Here is an 18,594-nt window from a genome sequence, read left to right as displayed (position 1 = left end):
ATAAATTGGGAGGACCAATTCCCACTTATTGGTTATGTGATCTGTGTATATCAATTACCTTTGGAGGAAATATTTGGCTTTTTTATGAATTCTGATTACATTGGTCAGTGATAGCATAGCTGGCTGCACATCCGGAGCTGATGCGTGTGCTATTGCAATTAATTTTTTAAACTGTTTATGGAATGTGAGAAACTGCTCCTCTGGTTTCTAGATTAATTTTCCTTATGCCTGCCAGTAACCTAAGTCTTTTGCACCTGTGCTACAAGCTGATGTAAAGTCAGCAGGAAATCTTCTATTATGTTAGTGCTGAAATTCAAGACATTACATTATGGACAGTCTATCTTTCTATACATTTTGGAAAACAGGCCATACAGCTGTTCGGTAGTTATTTGCAGTTAATCTTTGCTGAAGTCATGCATCAAGCATACATTCCTCAATATATTAATTATATTTTAAAATTTACATATCTTTTAAAAAAGAAATGTAGCTATGTTCTTTCTTCTGTTTTCTTCAGACTTTCCCCAGGTTTTCTTCTAATAAATCAGCTGCATGTAGGGGCCAAATACTGGAAATTAGATCTTCGAGTGTTTGCTGCTGTGTTCTGTCACAGTGGAGAAAGTCATTTTACTGAGCATATCATCAGACATTTGCTAGAAATTGGAGTTGTGACATATTCAAGAATTCATTCATTCATTACCTAACAATACTGGGTCAGAAGTCCCCAGGAATTGCAGAGATTGTTTGTCATTGTCCTCAAATTTGACATGCTCAACTTCATTTTCAAAGATTAATGCAAGTAAGCCTTTGGTAATTTATGGCCAGATTATTTTCTGCTTTGAATGTTGCATATTTGGGATCCTGGAATAAGCTATAAGAACTCTTCTCAGGCAAATTTTCCCTTCTGCCATAAGAACTCTTATCAGGTAAAAATCAGGAACTCTCAAAGGGAGGAAATGAGTATCAGCTTTTCACAATTCTTACCACAGGGAAGCAGGTACTGAAAATGAATTTATTACAGCTCTCTAGTGTTTTGGTTGTCTTTTTTCAGAGGATAGACAAGTGGACATAGTAACTGCAGTTAATGCTTCTAAAAGTGGCATTAATCCAAATTTCCTTACTGTGCTTCCATTGGGCATCACAGTAACAGCAGAGGAGCTCTTTTGGAGATGTGTGCCACAGGAAATTCAGGCTGCAACCATGGATAAGAGGGTATGATAAGGGCAGGATTAGAATTTTAGTCATTGGTATAGGATAAGAATTTTAGGCATTAATATCCCATTTTTCACCAGACTGCTGCCCACTGTCTTCCCTGAGAGAGATTGTAGTCCAGGTCATTGTTTCCTGTTTGCATATTCTCAGTTTAGTATCCTGTTTGTTGTTGTGCTCACTGAAAGGATGCACTTAATTTCAGTTTATAACAGTCACACTAGTGCAAAATCAGCTCTCTGAAGTATGTTCAGGAGTCAGTTAAATGTTTTAAAGGCTAGGAATTTATGTACAGTCTCACAAAAATAGTAAATACCTGATTTAAGCTCACAATGGTTTATTGCTGTTCAGAGATTTGAAAATGTGTCTCAGTCTAGCTGGTTTCCTCTGTCTTCCTATGCATACAAGGATTTTTTTCTTGTGAATGCATTGAAAATAAGTCACAAAAAGTCATGGTGGGTAGATGTTTTATACTTTAACAGTCTCACTAAAGTGGCAATCAAAATTTTAGTTTTTCCAAGTTGCTAGTCGTTAGTATTGCTACCAAAGACCAGAATGTAGGATGTACAATTATCTTACAGGTTCTCCATCTTTTAAACACATTTCCAACTACTCCTTTGAGATACCTTTTCCAGACAGTGTTAAAGGAGTTATTTTCTCTGCTCCTGTGCTGTTATAAAAGGAGTTGTGAGCATTTCCTTTTCTGTCATGGTTCAAGTGTGTTTTTTCTTTGAAGAAGTTGGTCTGCACTTGTATTCATAACAATAAAAATGCCAGAAAATACTGACATTCAGCAGACTTTTGGCACCTACAGTACAGTTTCTGGATTGGTCTTCCATTTGTGGCTTGGACAGTCTAAGTCCATTCCTTTCTTCAATAAAATATAGTTGTCATATGTTTTGAAAGTCATGGTATTGAAAAATTACTAGTGAACCATCAGATACAAGGTGTAGTTTGTTATACATGGAACATTTGATGGGAAGCAGACTGTGTCTGCAGCTGTTTACTAGTTTGGAGAAAACATGGTCTGGTGGATTCGGATGAGTACATTTTATTTGGCTACATTAAACAGTTGTCTGTTCACTGATTGGACTAGAGTTCTTCATGCCATCATTGCTGTTAATGTGCTTTGGCAAACTTGAAGTGAGACTGTGGTACAGAAGTTATTAGATGGGGAGGAAAACATTTCTGAGTAGACAGGCATTCTTCAAAAATGTTTGTAAAACAGGTGCAAGTCATCAAAAGGCTGAAGGTTTTACATTATTTGACTTGAAGAGCTGCATATGAAAAAAGTTTTAATGGGCTGAGTGTATTCTGCTTTGAATCAAGTCTGTGTTGGAATTTCACATGAGAAATCCATATATCACAATAAGGCTGAATTTGGCAAGGATAAATTATGTAATAGTAAAATGTAAAATGAAAAAAATAGTAAAATGAAGTAGCATTAATAAACAAGCTTAATGGGGGTTTTTCCCCTAAGCATGTGAAAAATTCTGTAGTTTGGACATTTAGTGTCTATAGACTTTTTCTTTACTTTCTTGATAATGCTTTACTTGCATAGGTATGATGAAAGATTATCTGCTAGTCTGGAATTGTTCATATATTGTCCAATTATGCTTTTCTTCATATATAAGCACTGGTTTATTTCTGTAAGAAATTTTTAGCCTGACTGCCAATCTTCCTGTAGCATTCCTTTTAGCATAGGTTGTCTCCTGTGATTGCCCTTACTCTCACAAGAAACAATTGTTTGGAATGGAAAAGGGGTGCAGCTTGCATGAGGCATTAGAGGTGAACATTGTTGCTTGAGATATCTTGTTTGAGTGATCTTTTTAGGTATGGAACCAAATTCTTTGCTTGCATAGTTGGCTGCACTGTTTGATGGCAGCACAAGGACATTTCAGAACACATAAGTGTTTCCTCCTTACATGTGAAACATAACAGTGAGTGCATGCTTGTTTCTTATCTTGTCTTCGGGGGGGGGAAAAAAGTGAAGAATCCTACTCTTTGAGATTGGTAGTGTCTGCCTCTTGCTATTAAAATGTGTATTATAGCTGTATGTAATTGTCCTGATTTCAACTAGGGTAGAGTTAATTTCCTTTCAGTAGCTGTTCCAATACGTGTTTAGGATTTGGAATGAGAATGGTGTTGATAACACTGATGTTTTGGGTTTTTGCTAAGCCGTGTTTATCCTGAGTTAAGGACATTTTTCCTTGGCTCATGCTCTGTCTGTGAGGAGGTACACAGAAGCAGCTGGGAGGGAGCAGAGCTGGGAGAGGTGACCCAAACTGAGCAGTGGGATGTTCCACACCACGTCATGGGCAGCACCAGCTGGGGGAGTTACCTGGAGGGGAGGCCAGCTTGGGTCTGGGAAGGGGGCCTGGCATTGCTCAGTGGCTGGTGAGCAATTGCACTGTGCATCACTGGTTTTTCCCATTTCATTACCAATGTTATTATCATTTACCATTATTATTGTTTTCTGCTTTATTGTCAATTATGCCACTAATCTCAACCTACAAGTTTTACTTTGATTCTTCTTCCCAATCCACTGAGGTGAGGGGAAAAGAAAGAGGTTGAGTGAGTGGCTGCATGGTGCTTAATTTCCAGCCAGGCTTAGACCATGACAATAGAAAGTCTGTGCATGGGGAAAAAGGGTATGATTATTTGAACCTTTTGTTCAGCTGTGCTTTTTCTTTGGTTTTTGTAGACACTTCATACAGATTTCCGTGCTAAAAGCAGTATTAAAGATCTTAAACAGAGGATGAGTTATGCTGAGTTAATTAAGAACAAAAGTACTGGAGAGTTTTGAGTCTACAGTTTCTAGTGAAAGAGAATGTTGAGTTTGAAACAGAAAAAACACCATCCTCAGCGGGAGGGTAGCTTCATCCTGCAAGATATTTCTGCAAGGAATTGTGTAAGAATCATGTTAAAATTCCGTTCTGCATTATCGAGCAAATTAGTACTAATGAGCTAATGGCTGAAAACCCAAATGTCAAAGTTGTACTGTGCAAATCTTAGGGGATTTAAAGCACATTATTAATCCAAATGTTGATTTATGATAGTTGTATTTAGCATCAAAATTGCTGTAGACTGTGAGAACAAGATGTGGTTAGTATATGGTTATTTTAAGAAAATGCAGTGTTTGACACTCCATCCTGCTTCTAGAAAGAAAAAAAAAAAAAGGAAGAGTGAGCAGTTGTTAGACTTGCTTTATAGCGCATCCTTCTAGAAAGGGACTATTTTCTTAAATGCAAGTTCTTGCTTTTGGACTACTGAGCAATGTCTTCGAGGGAACATTTGTCACTGATTAGGGATCAGACAGCTGGTTTATTTAGATGCCTTGATATGCTTGCAAACATCTCCAACGTCATTGTGGTTTGAGATTTGTTTCTTCTGTGCATATGGATATTCTCTTCTTGGGTGTGTAACTAATAGGTACCAGGGCATTGGCACTGTTGCGATGGGAGTGTTTAGAAGGCTGGCAGATCAGGCTAGTTTAAAGGTTTCATTCATTCATTCATTAGCAATATACATCTTACTAAAAGTTGGCTCGTGCATATTGTTACTTATCACTCTGTACACAGAACTGATACTTACTGTAAATTAGCTGTGAGTATCCAGTACCATGGGACTGGTGCTGTGCAGTCAACAGTGGCAGCTGTGGCCCTTGTTGGTTCTTAAAAGTTGAGGTGGTGAAGCTTGAGAGCTCTTCAAGCAAAGAATGAACTGGTCTTTCTTCTACTGTTATCTAATGCCTGATATTTTTATGTAATCAGCACTGTCCAGCCCTGCAAAGTGTGATTTCCTGTACTTCCAGTAGTGCTTATTTTAGGTTTTGCCAGTCATCCTTCCTATGTACTTGGGAGTATGTCCTGCATATTATTTACAGTTGGTTCTGCTTCTCTTGCCCTTTAGTCTCACAAATTTTGGTGCGTGGTTTTCTCCTACATGCAACAGCAGCCCTCTCTATTTCCCCCTTTGGTGATCACATTTCTCTTGTCACTTGGAAGAAAATTTAGTATTAATTGTATGGTGATTGATAAATTCCTAATTTATAGTCACAGGCATCTGCTTTGTCTACACGTAAGTTTATGGTTACCTCTCCAGATAGGTGTTTCCTGCCTCTTGTGATGATGTGTACTGGTTTATAGATCAAAGTGATGTACTTCCTAGCAGCTTTTGCAAGATCAGTTGTTAGCTGTGAAATTCCTAGCAACACCACTGCTTATTGGCCTAGTTGTAAAGTCTCTTTGATCACTTGAATTTGCAGGCTGTTCTTCTTGAAACTTCCTGTTCTGCTTCACTTTTTAACAAGGTCTATACCATTGATACAGGAATCCAGGAATCCAGATTTTTTGAGCTAAACACTAAAACATACCTAGGTAGGCTTTTGACCTTAGATATTTAGATTTTTTTAAAATATGTTATGGCCAAGTTATTTATTAAAGTAACACTGTTGCAACATATAATTTACATAGAGAGCCTGGCTTCAGAAGGTCTGTACAGTGTTATGAGATTTGATCATAGCTTTAAAAGTTCTGTTGAACATTTTTTAAATGAGGGGGAAGGGCTTTTAATTAGATAAGTGGCTTGTTAGTAATGCTTAATTCTCTCATAGAGATGCCAACAGAAATTAATTTTAAAAAACCAATCCTGACTGCAAGGAGAACACTGTTTATTGATAGCTAGTCATGATTTCTAGAGCTGTCAGTTCAGTTTATACTGCCACACAGCTGCAACAATGCTAACTGCATCAATAATTACTCTTCATTTTCAGCTTTTCTTTTAAAATTTTTCATTGATCAGGTTTTTCTGATCCACCTAGGGTACTACAGTAAGAATGAGGGTATCTATCTCCTTGTATGATGAGGTTAGGGACCCATCACTCCTCTCGCAGTTGGAGGAGAAAGTCAGTATGGCTGACATTAAGTAAAACTCTATTCTCTATGCCATAGATATGGGTCTTCCTTAAAAATAAAGTAAAATACGCAGTTGTACTGAGTTGTACATTATAACCCCAAATGGGAGAAAGCACTCCTATGATCTTAAAATGTCAGATCAATACCTTGCCCTCACTTGCAGCAGGGAGAATTGATGGAGTATCAATCACAATCTATGGTTTTTTAAAGGTGCATGTATTTGTTCATAGGAGTCCAAAAGATAGCAAAAGCTTTTTGGAGATCTGACTTCAATTGGTCTTAATTCTAGTACTTGTTATGAGAACACTCCTTTTGCAGAAGGAGAGGAGAATGTGAGATGTGTCGTTTCCTTCAAAGAAATTTTGGCCTTGTGACATATGGTACGTGTATATAATGCTATTGAAACTACTTCTTTATTTTATATTTTGAGGTCATTGTCTTGTTTTTCCCCCCTGTTAGGTCTTGTTCTTTTATTGTCACCTATGCATCTAGTTCTGTTACTCAGAGTGTATAGTCAATGGTAAGAATGCCAAGTCTCTGATCGGGTTTTAAACCAGAGCTACTTTACCTAATTTTTGTATCTAGTGATTGAAATAATTTATTTCATTGCATTTTTTGGTCCAGTGTGAAGTGTCACTATTACATGTTTTACATATGAGCCAGCTGAGGCTAAGATGCAAAAAAAACTTTTTTGAAGTTAATCAGGGGCAAGATCAAAAACTAAGAATGTGGATTGTCTTTCCTGTTCTGTGCATTAAACAGGATGGCACTAGAAGTTTCATTAAAGTATGGCTTTAGAAGGTGTGCTTACTTTTTTTTCATTTGCTCTCCCTTTTTTTTGGGATGAATGCTGGATGTCCAAAAGGAATTAAGGTGCAATGCTTGAAAATTTTTGGTTTATGGCTTAAATCATTCAAAGTGATAATGATCTGAAAAATCACCAGTCTGATAAAATTGTTGTATTCAATTGTTGTATTCAACTTTATAGACAGAGCATATAAATTATTGTTGTATTTATATGCTCTGTATATAAAGTTGCTCTTTATCTGTGCCTTCATCTATTGTTTCATGGACTTTTATCAAATGTTACAAATTGAGACCATCATAAAAGTGTAACATCATCTGTGTTGCTTTTGAAGTCATGCTTGCAGCTTAGAACTTTAAAAAAGGATTGAAAGGGCTTTCTGAGTTTCCTCAGGTGAGCGATGAACTTGTTGAAGATATCCTGTGTGAAATAACCTTGTGAATGAGTTAGAAACTTCTGAGGACTCTGTCTATAAAATTCTTTTTTTGTGTGTGTGTCTTATTCTCTGTTTGTTGCATTCCTTTCCAGTTCATTTCATTCTGGTAATGTGAATGCATTTCTAAGTAAATTGGCAGTGTTTACAATCTTGGTCCCCAGTGCCATTTTTTAATCAAACACATAATAAAGTGCTAAATAAACCATTCCCACCTGCATCAAACTATTTATGTTCTGTATAGGGTATTTTGTAATTTATTTACCCAGGAAGACCCAATTTATCTGCACATCTGGTTTTCAACCCAGTTCTGCTTTTTATCCAGTTTTCCAGCTGGTTGATTGAGGAATAAGGAGGTCAGATGGCTTTCTTGAGGTCAACGTAGTGATTGTCTCAACTGGGATTATACCCAAACTTTATCCTTTGCTGAACCATTTGGCCACACCACTTCTAACCAGTCTATCCACATTGTTGGCAGTAATGGAACTAACTGCAAATGTCATTTTCTTTGTTTTATAGTTTTGCTTGTATTGAAATATTGTCACTTTTATGAGTTCAGAAACATTACATCTGTTCACAACCTGGTTCCCTTTCACTTTGAACAGACGCAATTTTTTGTGATGAATCTCCTTCCTGGATTCCAAATGTGTATTAGTTTCACAAGTTCAGGGATGGTGATTGATGACATTGCTGGTTTGTGTTGCTGTGGTGTGCTTCTTCAGGGCAGACCCTGTCTGACACTCTGCTTTGGGAGAGGAACCCATGTTTTCACTCCTGTCTATCACTGCTAAAAGCTTCTTAAGACTCCTGCTTGTTGAGGTTCTCTTCCTTCAGGGTTTACTTTTTACAGGAATGTGACAATGTTAGAACAAGATGCACAGATATAATGGAGGACTTATTTAAGCATGCATTGCAGTATATGTACCTGTGAACTGTAAGTCTGAGGAAAGAGAAACTCAGAAACATGGTATCATCAGCATACTCTTACTGTGTTTGGTCTTGCTCTGCCTTCCTAAGAGAAGTCAAAATCATTCTGGTTCCAGTTTTTGTTATCGATTTCCTCTTTCCTTAAATTGCCACTGCACTGAATAAACATGACTTAGTGCTAATTCACATACACATCTCCAGTACCTAGAAAATTACAGGACTCCGTGCAGTTAAGTAGATGATGAGGAGGCTTGCCTTCTGATACCGGTCCTGTTTTGTTTTCAGATTCTGCTAGGGCCTCTGTTCACTTCACCTGATGAAACATTCTTATTCAAAATAGTCCATTAAGTACTGAATGTACTTTCCAGGAACAGCTTTCTTCCTTCTAAAAACTGGATTGGGAGCTCTGTGTTGACTGATACAAAAGCATGAAAGGAAATTAAATTTACAGCTGGCCATAACCAGTTAAAAATACCACACATATATTTGAAATAGCCAGAATTTTTTTCTCCTTTCCTCAAGATTTTGCTCCTGCCTTCATTTTGCTCCAGCCTGCTGTTTTTGCTTCTGTCCTGCTGTACAGGTACATAAATGTGATGGGTTGACGCTGGCCAGATGCCAGTGCACCTATGAGAGGTAGTGGGATTGATGCCCACATTCTTCACCGAAAATTAATTATTGCAAAACCACCACAATTACTATGTACTGATTACCTACACTGTAATAGCTGCCTCTGCATCAAAAGGGGAGGTGATGTAGTCTAGAAGGTAGGACAGGGCACAGTAAGAAGACAGGAAGCTCTTTTGAGATACCCAATTACTCTTTTCATATTAAACTATTTTACTGTAGCACTGAAAAAAGATGGAGGAGATGTATTTCCAATTAATGCGTGAATGCACTTCTCTTAAAGATAATGGAGTGAATTTGTGTATGGATTGGCATTGATTTTCCTTTAAACTGGAGGGAAAGAAACTTGTGTGAACCTGTAACTTCCATGATATTGACATGAATGCTGGAAATTCATCTCTTCATTGTTTCTTTTCTCATGTTGGAATTCTTTTAGTCAGACAGTTTAGTAAGTCAAGCCTCCTGACCCCACCCATCTCTGATTTCCAACTGTGTGATCTGCAGTTCTCTTGTTCTTCAGTATTCAATGTGTCATGCATGAAGCAGTTTTTATTTTCCCTTCAGCAGTCTGTGGTGTATGCAGCAACTACCATGCTGCTGGCTGTCAAATGCATTTTTCCACAATAGCTTTTCCTGCTCCAGAGTTGAGCAATGATAAAACAGCAAGGAGATTTTACCCACAGAATTCTTGATGGCTCTGGAATGCCACAGGATCTAGTAGATGATATTACCAGACATGATGCTTAGGAGGCAAACTTTTCTTTCACCCAGAAGAAATCTTGGATTAGAGGAAGTTGGAAGCCAGGAAAATATCAAAGAAAATTTCATATGTGTTTGTTCTGTATTACCTTTCTTCTAGGCATCTGCCTGCCTTTTTTTTTTGTTTTGGAGAAAGTATAGTGGTCTGAAATAATTTTTGGTCTGAGCTAATATGACTATTTTTAGGATTTGGAAGACCAGTAATTTTGTCTAAAATGGAAATAATTAGTTGCAATAAATTGTTTGTTCCTAGAGCAGCCTATATTGGAGTCCAGTTCCCACTTCTACAAGCAGCTGCATTACTACTCCCATTAATCACAAAGTATAAGTTTAAAAATAGCCACTTAAACTGAATAATATATGGGTAATATTGTTTGGGTTATTTTAGCAGGAATTCAGCACACCACGTTTTTGTCATAAAGTTTTTGATTTCTAAATAAAGCAATTCTTTTTTTGGTCTTGTGTTTATGTTGACCTATGGCTTGGGCAGTTCTCCTCAGTTGTTTTTTCCCAGGTACTGCTGGGTCCCTACTGGCTGAGTATGCTCACTCTTAGTTCTCCAATCCCCTGATTGTTTTCAGGGCTTATTGTCTTCACTTGATTCCTGATAATCCGTCTTTCTCGCTTTCTCTGCTAAAATCTGATCCTTTTGAAAAAGATAAGACTCTGGGTATGCCAACTTCTTCCAGTACTTTCCCTTTTACCCTGGCCCAGAAGCTGTTCTCGTTTGATCAGGGAGTGTAGTGGGTGTACTAAGAAGCTTTCCTTCCCCACCCAACCTGTCTGAATCCAAAAAGTGACAACAGTCTCCTAAGCAATCAGATGATTTCATCAGTGGGTTTGCAGAACCACAAGAGATTGAAACTCTGCTAAACCATCTGTTTCCTGACAGGTTAGGTTTATATTCCTGAATAAACTTCCAGAAAATGTTTTTGTGTCCTAAACAGTAAGAATTCAATAGACTGGAGATCAGGCTGGCTGCTAAGTGGAAAAGTTCATATTTTTTGTGAAGGCACAGTGCAGCCACCTGTGTACTATTACAGTGTGGAAATTACTCATTTGTCTGGTATAGCTTTTGGTCTGACAAGTTCTGGAGGTAATAAAACAATCCTCCTTTTTGTGGGTTTTTAAGTCGACTTCCCTTCTCTCTCCACCCACAAATGCCATGCACATGCCTTTCTTAACCATGCTGGGTTTTGTACTGTTGGCTGAACTTGCTCATATCAACTTGTAGAGATCTTTTCTTCCTTGTCCTACTTACAGGATGGATCTGAGGGGGCAATAGAATTCTGTTTAGTGCTTCCTTTTCTATGCATTCAAGTTATATGCCCCAAATCTGGTATTGGTTTTAAGGTATTAAAGACCTTACAGTCTTTTAATTCATGATTTCTAATATGAAGGAACACAAAATGACCTATTTTCGTGGCTAGTTCTTCTCCAAACCAGGACAACCATTAAATTTAACCAGTTTGATTTTATACCTCTGTGCAATCCTTTCTGTTGAAGAGAACCCCTGTTCAGAGGCCTAGCTGACTAGGCTACAGCTGAATAGATTTTTAGGTATCCAGACTGAGGATTAAAATGCAAACAGCTTCTTGAACATGTGTTCCTTTTGCAAAGAATTTTCTGTTTCTTTTCTTGCTGGTGGAGAGGAAAGTAACCTTAAACCAAGTTTTTTTGGAAGAGCTAGGCAACTCCAGTGCATCTCACACTTTTGCTTTTACTTGCTGCATCCTAGAGTATTCCCTTAAGCAGGGGAGTGATTTGTTTTACTCTAATATGAAGTCACAATCATGATCATCAGCTGAGATGAAGAGGCTGCTTCATGCCACACAGCTGCCATTATGGCCTTCCTTAGGTCCATGGTGTGATTGGTGTCAAACCTGCCACACTTACATTTGGCCACTTCATCTCCTGTGTTGTTTGTAGTGTTTTTAGTTGTTTTAGTGTTTCTGTTTTTTAGTGTTTCTGTTGGTTTTTTTTCTCCACCTTCTGCTAAAGGAGCGTGCTGATACCTCTGCAGACCAAGAGGCCCAGTAGTTAATCAGGGCTACATTTATTAATTCTAGTCCGTTGAAAAACACACTGGCAGCTAATTGGCAAAAAAGTTTCTGAATCTGCTCAGAGCTTCCCACCAACACTGGATTTTTCTAAGTGTCCTCCTCATTTAGAACAATGTTTTCTTTTTCTGTTTACTGGGGCTTTTAAAAAGTCCAGTTACACTGCAGCCTGGAAGTGGCTTTTGAATGTACCTTCTGCATTTGCTGAAGGCTGATGCAATGCTTGAGGTGTTGGCTGTAGAAACTGGGACAGAGCTGAGACGCACTGAAGCAAGGGGACAGCCTTCGTAGTGATCTCCAGTGAGGCTGGGAACATCTGCTGAACTTGGCCTTGGGGAATTTAAAGGAGACAGATCTCTTGGGCTTGGTAACAGCAGTAAGTGTAGTTGTCAGCCCTTTGGAATTAAATGCAAATCTCATGGGTTGTAACCACACAGTGCATTTTCCCTAATAAATAAGAGCTACTCAAGGTGCAGCAGCACAGTGCAGAGCTTGGTATACAGAATTCTCTTTCTGCTGAAGGACCAGTGGGAGGTACTTGGCTCAACACTTCTGCCCAGCAGGATGGCATCAAGAGTCCAAAAGCACTGAGCATTGAATGCACATTGAAAAATAGTTACCACTTTTGTGTTCCTGATTGCTGTAATGGCATGAAGGGTTTATCTTAAAAAGCAAAGAATCCCAAAGCAGTATTTTCATGTATTTGCCTGAGTTCTGGGGTGCTTTTTTAATGAATTGCAAGAGAACGTGGAGAATAAATGGGTGGCTGAGGCCCCCTGGTGCCAGCAGAGCACACTGCCTGCCTTCAGCAAACAGCCACCAGATTTCACTTTTATTAATAATTACTTCTGGGTTTTTTAATATTCCATATTGACTTTTACTTTTTAACACAGAGAAACAATGTTTAGGCTAGAATACCTCAAGATGTACTGATTTTTTACGTGCAATTGTTTCCTTACTGGAAACATGAATACTCCATCATTTATTTTTCGTGTCTTGTTTTGCAAAACTGAGCAGAAAATGAGAGAGGGGATTCTGTTTGCCACCATTATAACTAGTACTTGCATTGAAGGCAAAAAAATATACAAGAAAGCTGAAGACTTGAAAGGGATTTTTTTTACCACTTTCATATTTCTGCCCAAGAATGACTGAGAGGAAAGGTACACAGCTAATAGTGTCTGATGCTGTGGTGTATTGAACTTGTGGGTGGGAGGTGCTAGGGTTGTGGGGTTTTGGTTTGGTTTTGTGGTTATTAACCATGAGGTTTTGATCAAATTGCTAAGACCTTGAGGATCACTTTCAAATACTATAACCTAAGATACAGCAGTATGGACATATGTTAGAATAGATACCATTTGTGCTTAAAATTTATCTTAAAAGTATATATTCACAACTATTGTGAATTAGTACAGAGCACTTCTAGGAAAAAGGGGAGGATCTAGAGAATAGTTCCATGCAGGGTAACTTAGCCATGGCTTTTTTCAGTATTTCTGTGTTGCACTAGTTCCAGAATTTGTTGTAAGTGTGGCTTTTGTCAATATCTAGCTATTTACGCTTATAAAACAAATTTTTGTCACTCCATCAGGTATGAATAGCAGCTGATGAAGTTGAATAAATAAATTAATTTTGGTGTTTAGTCAGATAGTTGGCTTGTCACAGTCATCAGTCGGAAATAAATACCCCTCCTCATTTTCCTGTTGCATAAGTTTTTAGTGAGCAAGAGAAGTTGGTGAGTATCCTCCAGAGTGCTGTTGTATGTTATTCTTTAACAAGGAATTAAAAGAAAAGAGAATTGGAATGTAGAGTTAGGTCGTTATACGTAAATATGCTTTGATTTCTGGATGTTATGTAAACCAGTGCCTGGAGAGGAAAAGTTACCAAAAAGACCTAAAATGGCTGAGGGGGAGTGGACAAAATGAGATGAGTAGAAAGTTAAATGGAATTTCTCTAGGTGGCATGAGACCTGTGCCTTTTGTTCTTATTTAGAGTGCACTTTGGAAACCTGTTAGGGTGATCTGTACAAATTCCTGATCAGTTATTCACAGAAACTCCTCTTTAAGACTGTCAGTCTATGGAGGAAATGGTAACTTTTGTCAAAATACATAGTTATGGCAAAATGTTTTGCATGGTAAGCTTTGTTGTTTCTCTGCAAAGGTGATAAGGTTGTTACTCCCAAGGTTGTAAAACAAAATGTGCTGAAAATGCAGATTTCTGCCTTTTTTTCTTTTCTTATTTTAGATTTTGAGATGATTGAAGACTATAGGTATGATCTAGTTAGGCCTCTGCATCTTCTGAATAAACTCTAGTCACTGTCTGAGTTTTGAATATATTTTGTTCAGGTGAATTTTTTTATGAGTATCAGTAGGGGACTTAAGAAGAGCAAATAAAAATAAGGGAGTGTTGGGATTTTTAATTTCCTGATTAGGTGAGTTTCTATTGAAGAGAGTATTTTACACTTTGTCAGCATTTTCTACACTTCCTAGGGGGCAGTTCAGGGTGAAGAAACCTAGTTGTGGGATTTTGAGGAGATGTGTGTATGGCACCATATTCAATGCTGATCCCTTAAACTGTTCTGGAATTGTAAATGTCTCACTTTTGTTTGGAATAGCTGTGGAGCACTACATCTTTACAGATTAAAAAGGAAAGCATTCACTATAGCATGTTGTTTGTTTGGTTTTTTTCAGTTCTTCAAGGATCTTATGCATAGCATATGAGGTTTTGCAAGGTTTGCAATATATGAACAAGCATGGAATGGTCCACCGAGCACTCTCCCCTTGCAATATCCTTTTGGATCGAAAGGTACAACTGCAGGAATAAATCTATGGGTTTGTTTGCTGCTCACAAGTGCTCTGCTGTGTCATAGATGGAGACTGGACAGTCACAATCATTTCATTGGGGAAAAAATTGCAGATCTGGAAAGTTGTTTTGTTTATTTTTTTTAACTACAATTTCCCCTCATTTCCTCAGTTGCAAATGTATTGTTGAATTTATTTTTCTATTCTCTCCCAAACCACTCTTTTTCTCCCTTCTGAGTGTGGTAATCTAAGCCTATTTGTCATCCTTAGTTACTTACAAGGGCTTCCTAGCTATTTGAATAGAAGAATACTTCTTATTAATTAGCTGTCACTAATATTTCTTTGTTCCATGATGATATGATACTTGCCTTTTAAGATACAAAGATTTTTTTTTTGTTCATGTTAAATTATTCATATTTAAGTATCTGTCAATTCTGTTCATGGACTGTTGAGTTGGCAGAGAGGAAGACAATTTCTGATCATAAAAGTTGAGAGAAATTAATAGCTGCTGTTGTAGTCAGAGCAGTTTCCTCATCAGAACCAACAGCTAAAGAGTTTGACCTATCTGCACAACTCCTCTATCAATCCTTTTTTACTCAGTTTTGGTAGAATAACTAGATCCTCCCCTTGGAAGGCAAAGAAAGGAGAGCACAAAAATAAGCCAACACCAAAAATAATGAATACATATATTTTTATATGCTTGTAAACAAATGAAAATCATAATAATGCTCTAACATGCAAAGGTACTCTGTGATTTTAGGAGTATCTTAAAATCAATAAAAGAACAGAGGAGGGCTGTGAGACAAAAAACTTCCAAGGTCTCCCCTGCCCTTTGAAAGCTTTCTGATGTAACCTTCTCTGTTGCACCATCTGGAGGCTGTCTGAGTGTAATTCAATATTCAGCAGAAATAAGGCCCCTGTTTAACTTCTATGGCTAATTTTTTGTTGTTTTGGTGTTAGCTTTCTGTCTTCACAAATAAAAAGAAATTACCTGGAAAAACTGTTTAAAATACATATTGATACTGTTAAGGAGAGCAAGATGGTAATGAATTGATGGGACGTCTGAAGAAGCAAGGCTGGGTAAATGGAAGAGTTGTGGGAATATTGGTCATGTTTAGGGAGTTCTAGGAGTCAAACGGGATTTGAACAGTTTTCAAACAAAAAACGTTCAGTGGAATATTTAAGCCTTTTTAATTTACTGAAAATACTACTGTAACTTAAAAAGTTCTGATGTGTTCCAAACAAAGTGATTTACTTAATGCTCTTGAGAAGTAAAAGCATTCAAAATAAGCACCTCCTTAACTTGCAGTGCACTTCTGCATAAGAGATGAGGCAGAAATGTAAGAAGGTGTTTTTTATAGGTTTCTGTCCTCTGACAGCTAACACAGTTTGAAATTATTTTTGAATTTTGTTTTTAACTTTTTTAACTTAAACACAGATTCTTCCAGTGTTGGATTCTGCTGCTCTTGATAATTCATTTTTCCCTTTGCAGGGACACGTGAAGTTGGCTAAATTTGGACTCTACCACATGACTGCTCAAGGTGTTGATGTTGATTTTCCTATAGGGTAAGGATTTAGCTACACAATAAAGATAAATCAGAGACTTAATTTTTTACGAAATAAATTATGTTTAGATCACCCCTTATACAGAAGCTTCTGATAATATCACCAAAGAGGTTGTCACCTGGCTAGGTGAGATGAATGAAAAATAGAGAATGGGTACCATGCCAGCATGTCAGCCTAACTCTGTGATTCCCTTTATTCAGTAAGCCTTTATTCCCTACATTTGGCTTCAGATACTAATACTTCCCTATGACTTGGATTCCTAATTTCAAATTTAGGAAAGTGAACAATCAGTGCTTCACTGTTGCCCACCAATGTAAGGTTTCTTTATAATTTTATTATTTATTTATGATGTCTCTTTATAATTTTATTATTTATTTTCAAGTGATCATACTGTATTAAAAATGACTGCTTTGTTGCAGAGGGGTTTTTGTCACTTTTTGGTTTTTTGAGGTGTCATGTTGTTTTCAAATTAAATACTGAGCTGATGTTTCCTTTCAAAACATGATTGCATACTTTTTAGCTATTATACTGAAGTGTTGACAAAAAGAAAAGTAATCATATTATTTTAAAATCATCTAGTAGAAGGTAATATATGTCCTTAACACTTTTTGTTACCTTTTTTACAAATTCAGAAGTTATTTGATGGGAACACACTATCAGTGGAAACCTACTGCCACCATCCCAAAGTATGAGCCTAAGACATACTTATTTAATATCCTAATGCTGAAACTCAATCTCTGTTTTCCCTAAGATATGTAAATATACCACTTTGAAAGCTGAGGTTTACTTTCACAAAACAACAGAGCTAGTGATTGGGATTTCACCTTTTCTGTAGTGAGCACTACACTGGAATGAAACTGCAATGTATAGATTTTGACTGAATAAAATAGGCAGTATTCCAGTTTCTCAGAACGCCAAATTATTCTGATTGTGTAATGGGAAGTCACACTTTTTGGACAGAAGGATAGTATCTAATGTTGCTGCATCTTTCTAGGTACCCATCATATCTGGCGCCTGAAGTAATTGCACAGGGAATAGGCAAACCCAGTGATCACACCCAGTGTGAGAAGCCTCTGCCTTCCGGCCCTAAATCAGATCTGTGGTCTCTTGGGATAATATTATTTGAGCTATGTGTGGTATGTAAAAGAATAATTCTCTTGATTCTTCTCTGGGGGAATAGTTTCATTAATTTGATTGCTGTTGAATGTGGGGTTAATGACACCCTGCCCATCACCCAAGCCCAAATATCAGGATATGCTAGCATTCCTACCTGGGCAGTACTGGTTGTTCAAGGAATAGGATGCATTTTGGATGTAGGATGCTTGGTATATGTGTTAACCATAAAGGATAGTTACCTGTGGAGCCACAAGAGTTTGACTGCAAGGCAGTTCCATTTAAGAGAAGTTATCAATGATACGTTTTTGCTGTATCATGATGTGCAACTGTGTCTGCCATAGCTGGGGTAAATAAGATTTTTTGTTCTTACATATAGTTTTGATGTGTCTAAAATTCATATGTGGAAGCTTATTTCACTGGTTTTGTATAAAGATGGGATACAATGTTATCTAAATATTTTTACGTAGTAGCTATTTCTTTCAAATTCAAGTGTAATTTGACTTTGTTGTTTTGTAGGGGAGAAAATTATTTCAGAGTTTGGAGATAGCAGAAAGACTGAAGTTTATACTTATGTTAGGTAAGTAGCACAAAATCAATTTTTCAAATTTCCAAGCAGGTCTATGATTAGGGCTTTATAGACTAATCAGCTTATGATGCTCAGACCTGAAGCACTTTACCTTTGTCATCTTTCATCTACAGATTTAAATAGGCATTTGTAGTGTGTTGCTTCTCTAGGGCAAGTATGGAGCTGGATGCCAGGGAAAAAACTTGGGAAGACCTGGCAGTATATTAGAGTAAGGGCAAAGTGTTAAAGAAAAATTAAAGACAAGAAAACATCCTCAAGAATGATGGTTGTTTTCATGGTTATTTATTGGTTTGTGTTGCTGGAGGTTTCTGAGATGAGTTAGGAATTGATGACGCTGAAGGAAACTATCCCCTACAGTGCCTGTGTAATGGCCAAGCAGGGAGAAGCAGGACTCAAATAGGAAGACAGAAATAAAGAGAGATGAGAAGTGTTTTAGTCAACTCAGGCTTTTGTCTCTGGTTTCATCTTCAAACTATAAAACCTCACTGCGCAAGTGGAATTTTGGCTTAATGTCGATGAGTCGGGAAGTGGGACTATCCTTGCAGATTTTAAAACTTGATTTTTGGTGGTGTTTATGTATAAACCATGGGAAGGGGAAAGGCGTGAGTTTGCAATTTGAAGCCTTAACAGTAAGTTATCATTATCCAGAGCAAACAGCAATCCTGTTAAAATTAATTGCTCTCAGGAGCAATATCTTTTTCATTCAGCAGCTAGTGCTTGAGTGCTGAAATTCTGACTGTTTTGGGGATTTGGTAACAAGGCTTCCTAAGGCATCTCCATACACTTCAATCTGAATTC

General features: G+C 37.5%; 1 protein-coding gene across 2 annotated transcripts in view; it reads left to right on the top strand.

Annotated features, from left to right (window-relative positions):
- Positions 1-18,594, top strand: part of TBCK (TBC1 domain containing kinase) — an 87,099-nt gene that overhangs the window by 7,386 nt on the left and 61,119 nt on the right. For both annotated transcript variants that reach the window (XM_030946904.1, XM_030946903.1), the window contains exons 4-7: positions 14,418-14,532; positions 16,021-16,094; positions 17,089-17,230; positions 17,727-17,787. In XM_030946904.1, the coding sequence (XP_030802764.1) occupies positions 14,418-14,532; positions 16,021-16,094; positions 17,089-17,230; positions 17,727-17,787 (392 nt within the window). The remainder of the gene's footprint in view (positions 1-14,417; positions 14,533-16,020; positions 16,095-17,088; positions 17,231-17,726; positions 17,788-18,594) is intronic.

The sequence above is a fragment of the Camarhynchus parvulus genome, chromosome 4 (assembly GCF_901933205.1).
Source record: "Camarhynchus parvulus chromosome 4, STF_HiC, whole genome shotgun sequence".
In the NCBI taxonomy this organism is placed as follows: Eukaryota; Metazoa; Chordata; class Aves; order Passeriformes; family Thraupidae; genus Camarhynchus; species Camarhynchus parvulus.
This window is presented reverse-complemented; position numbering and strand designations above follow the sequence as displayed.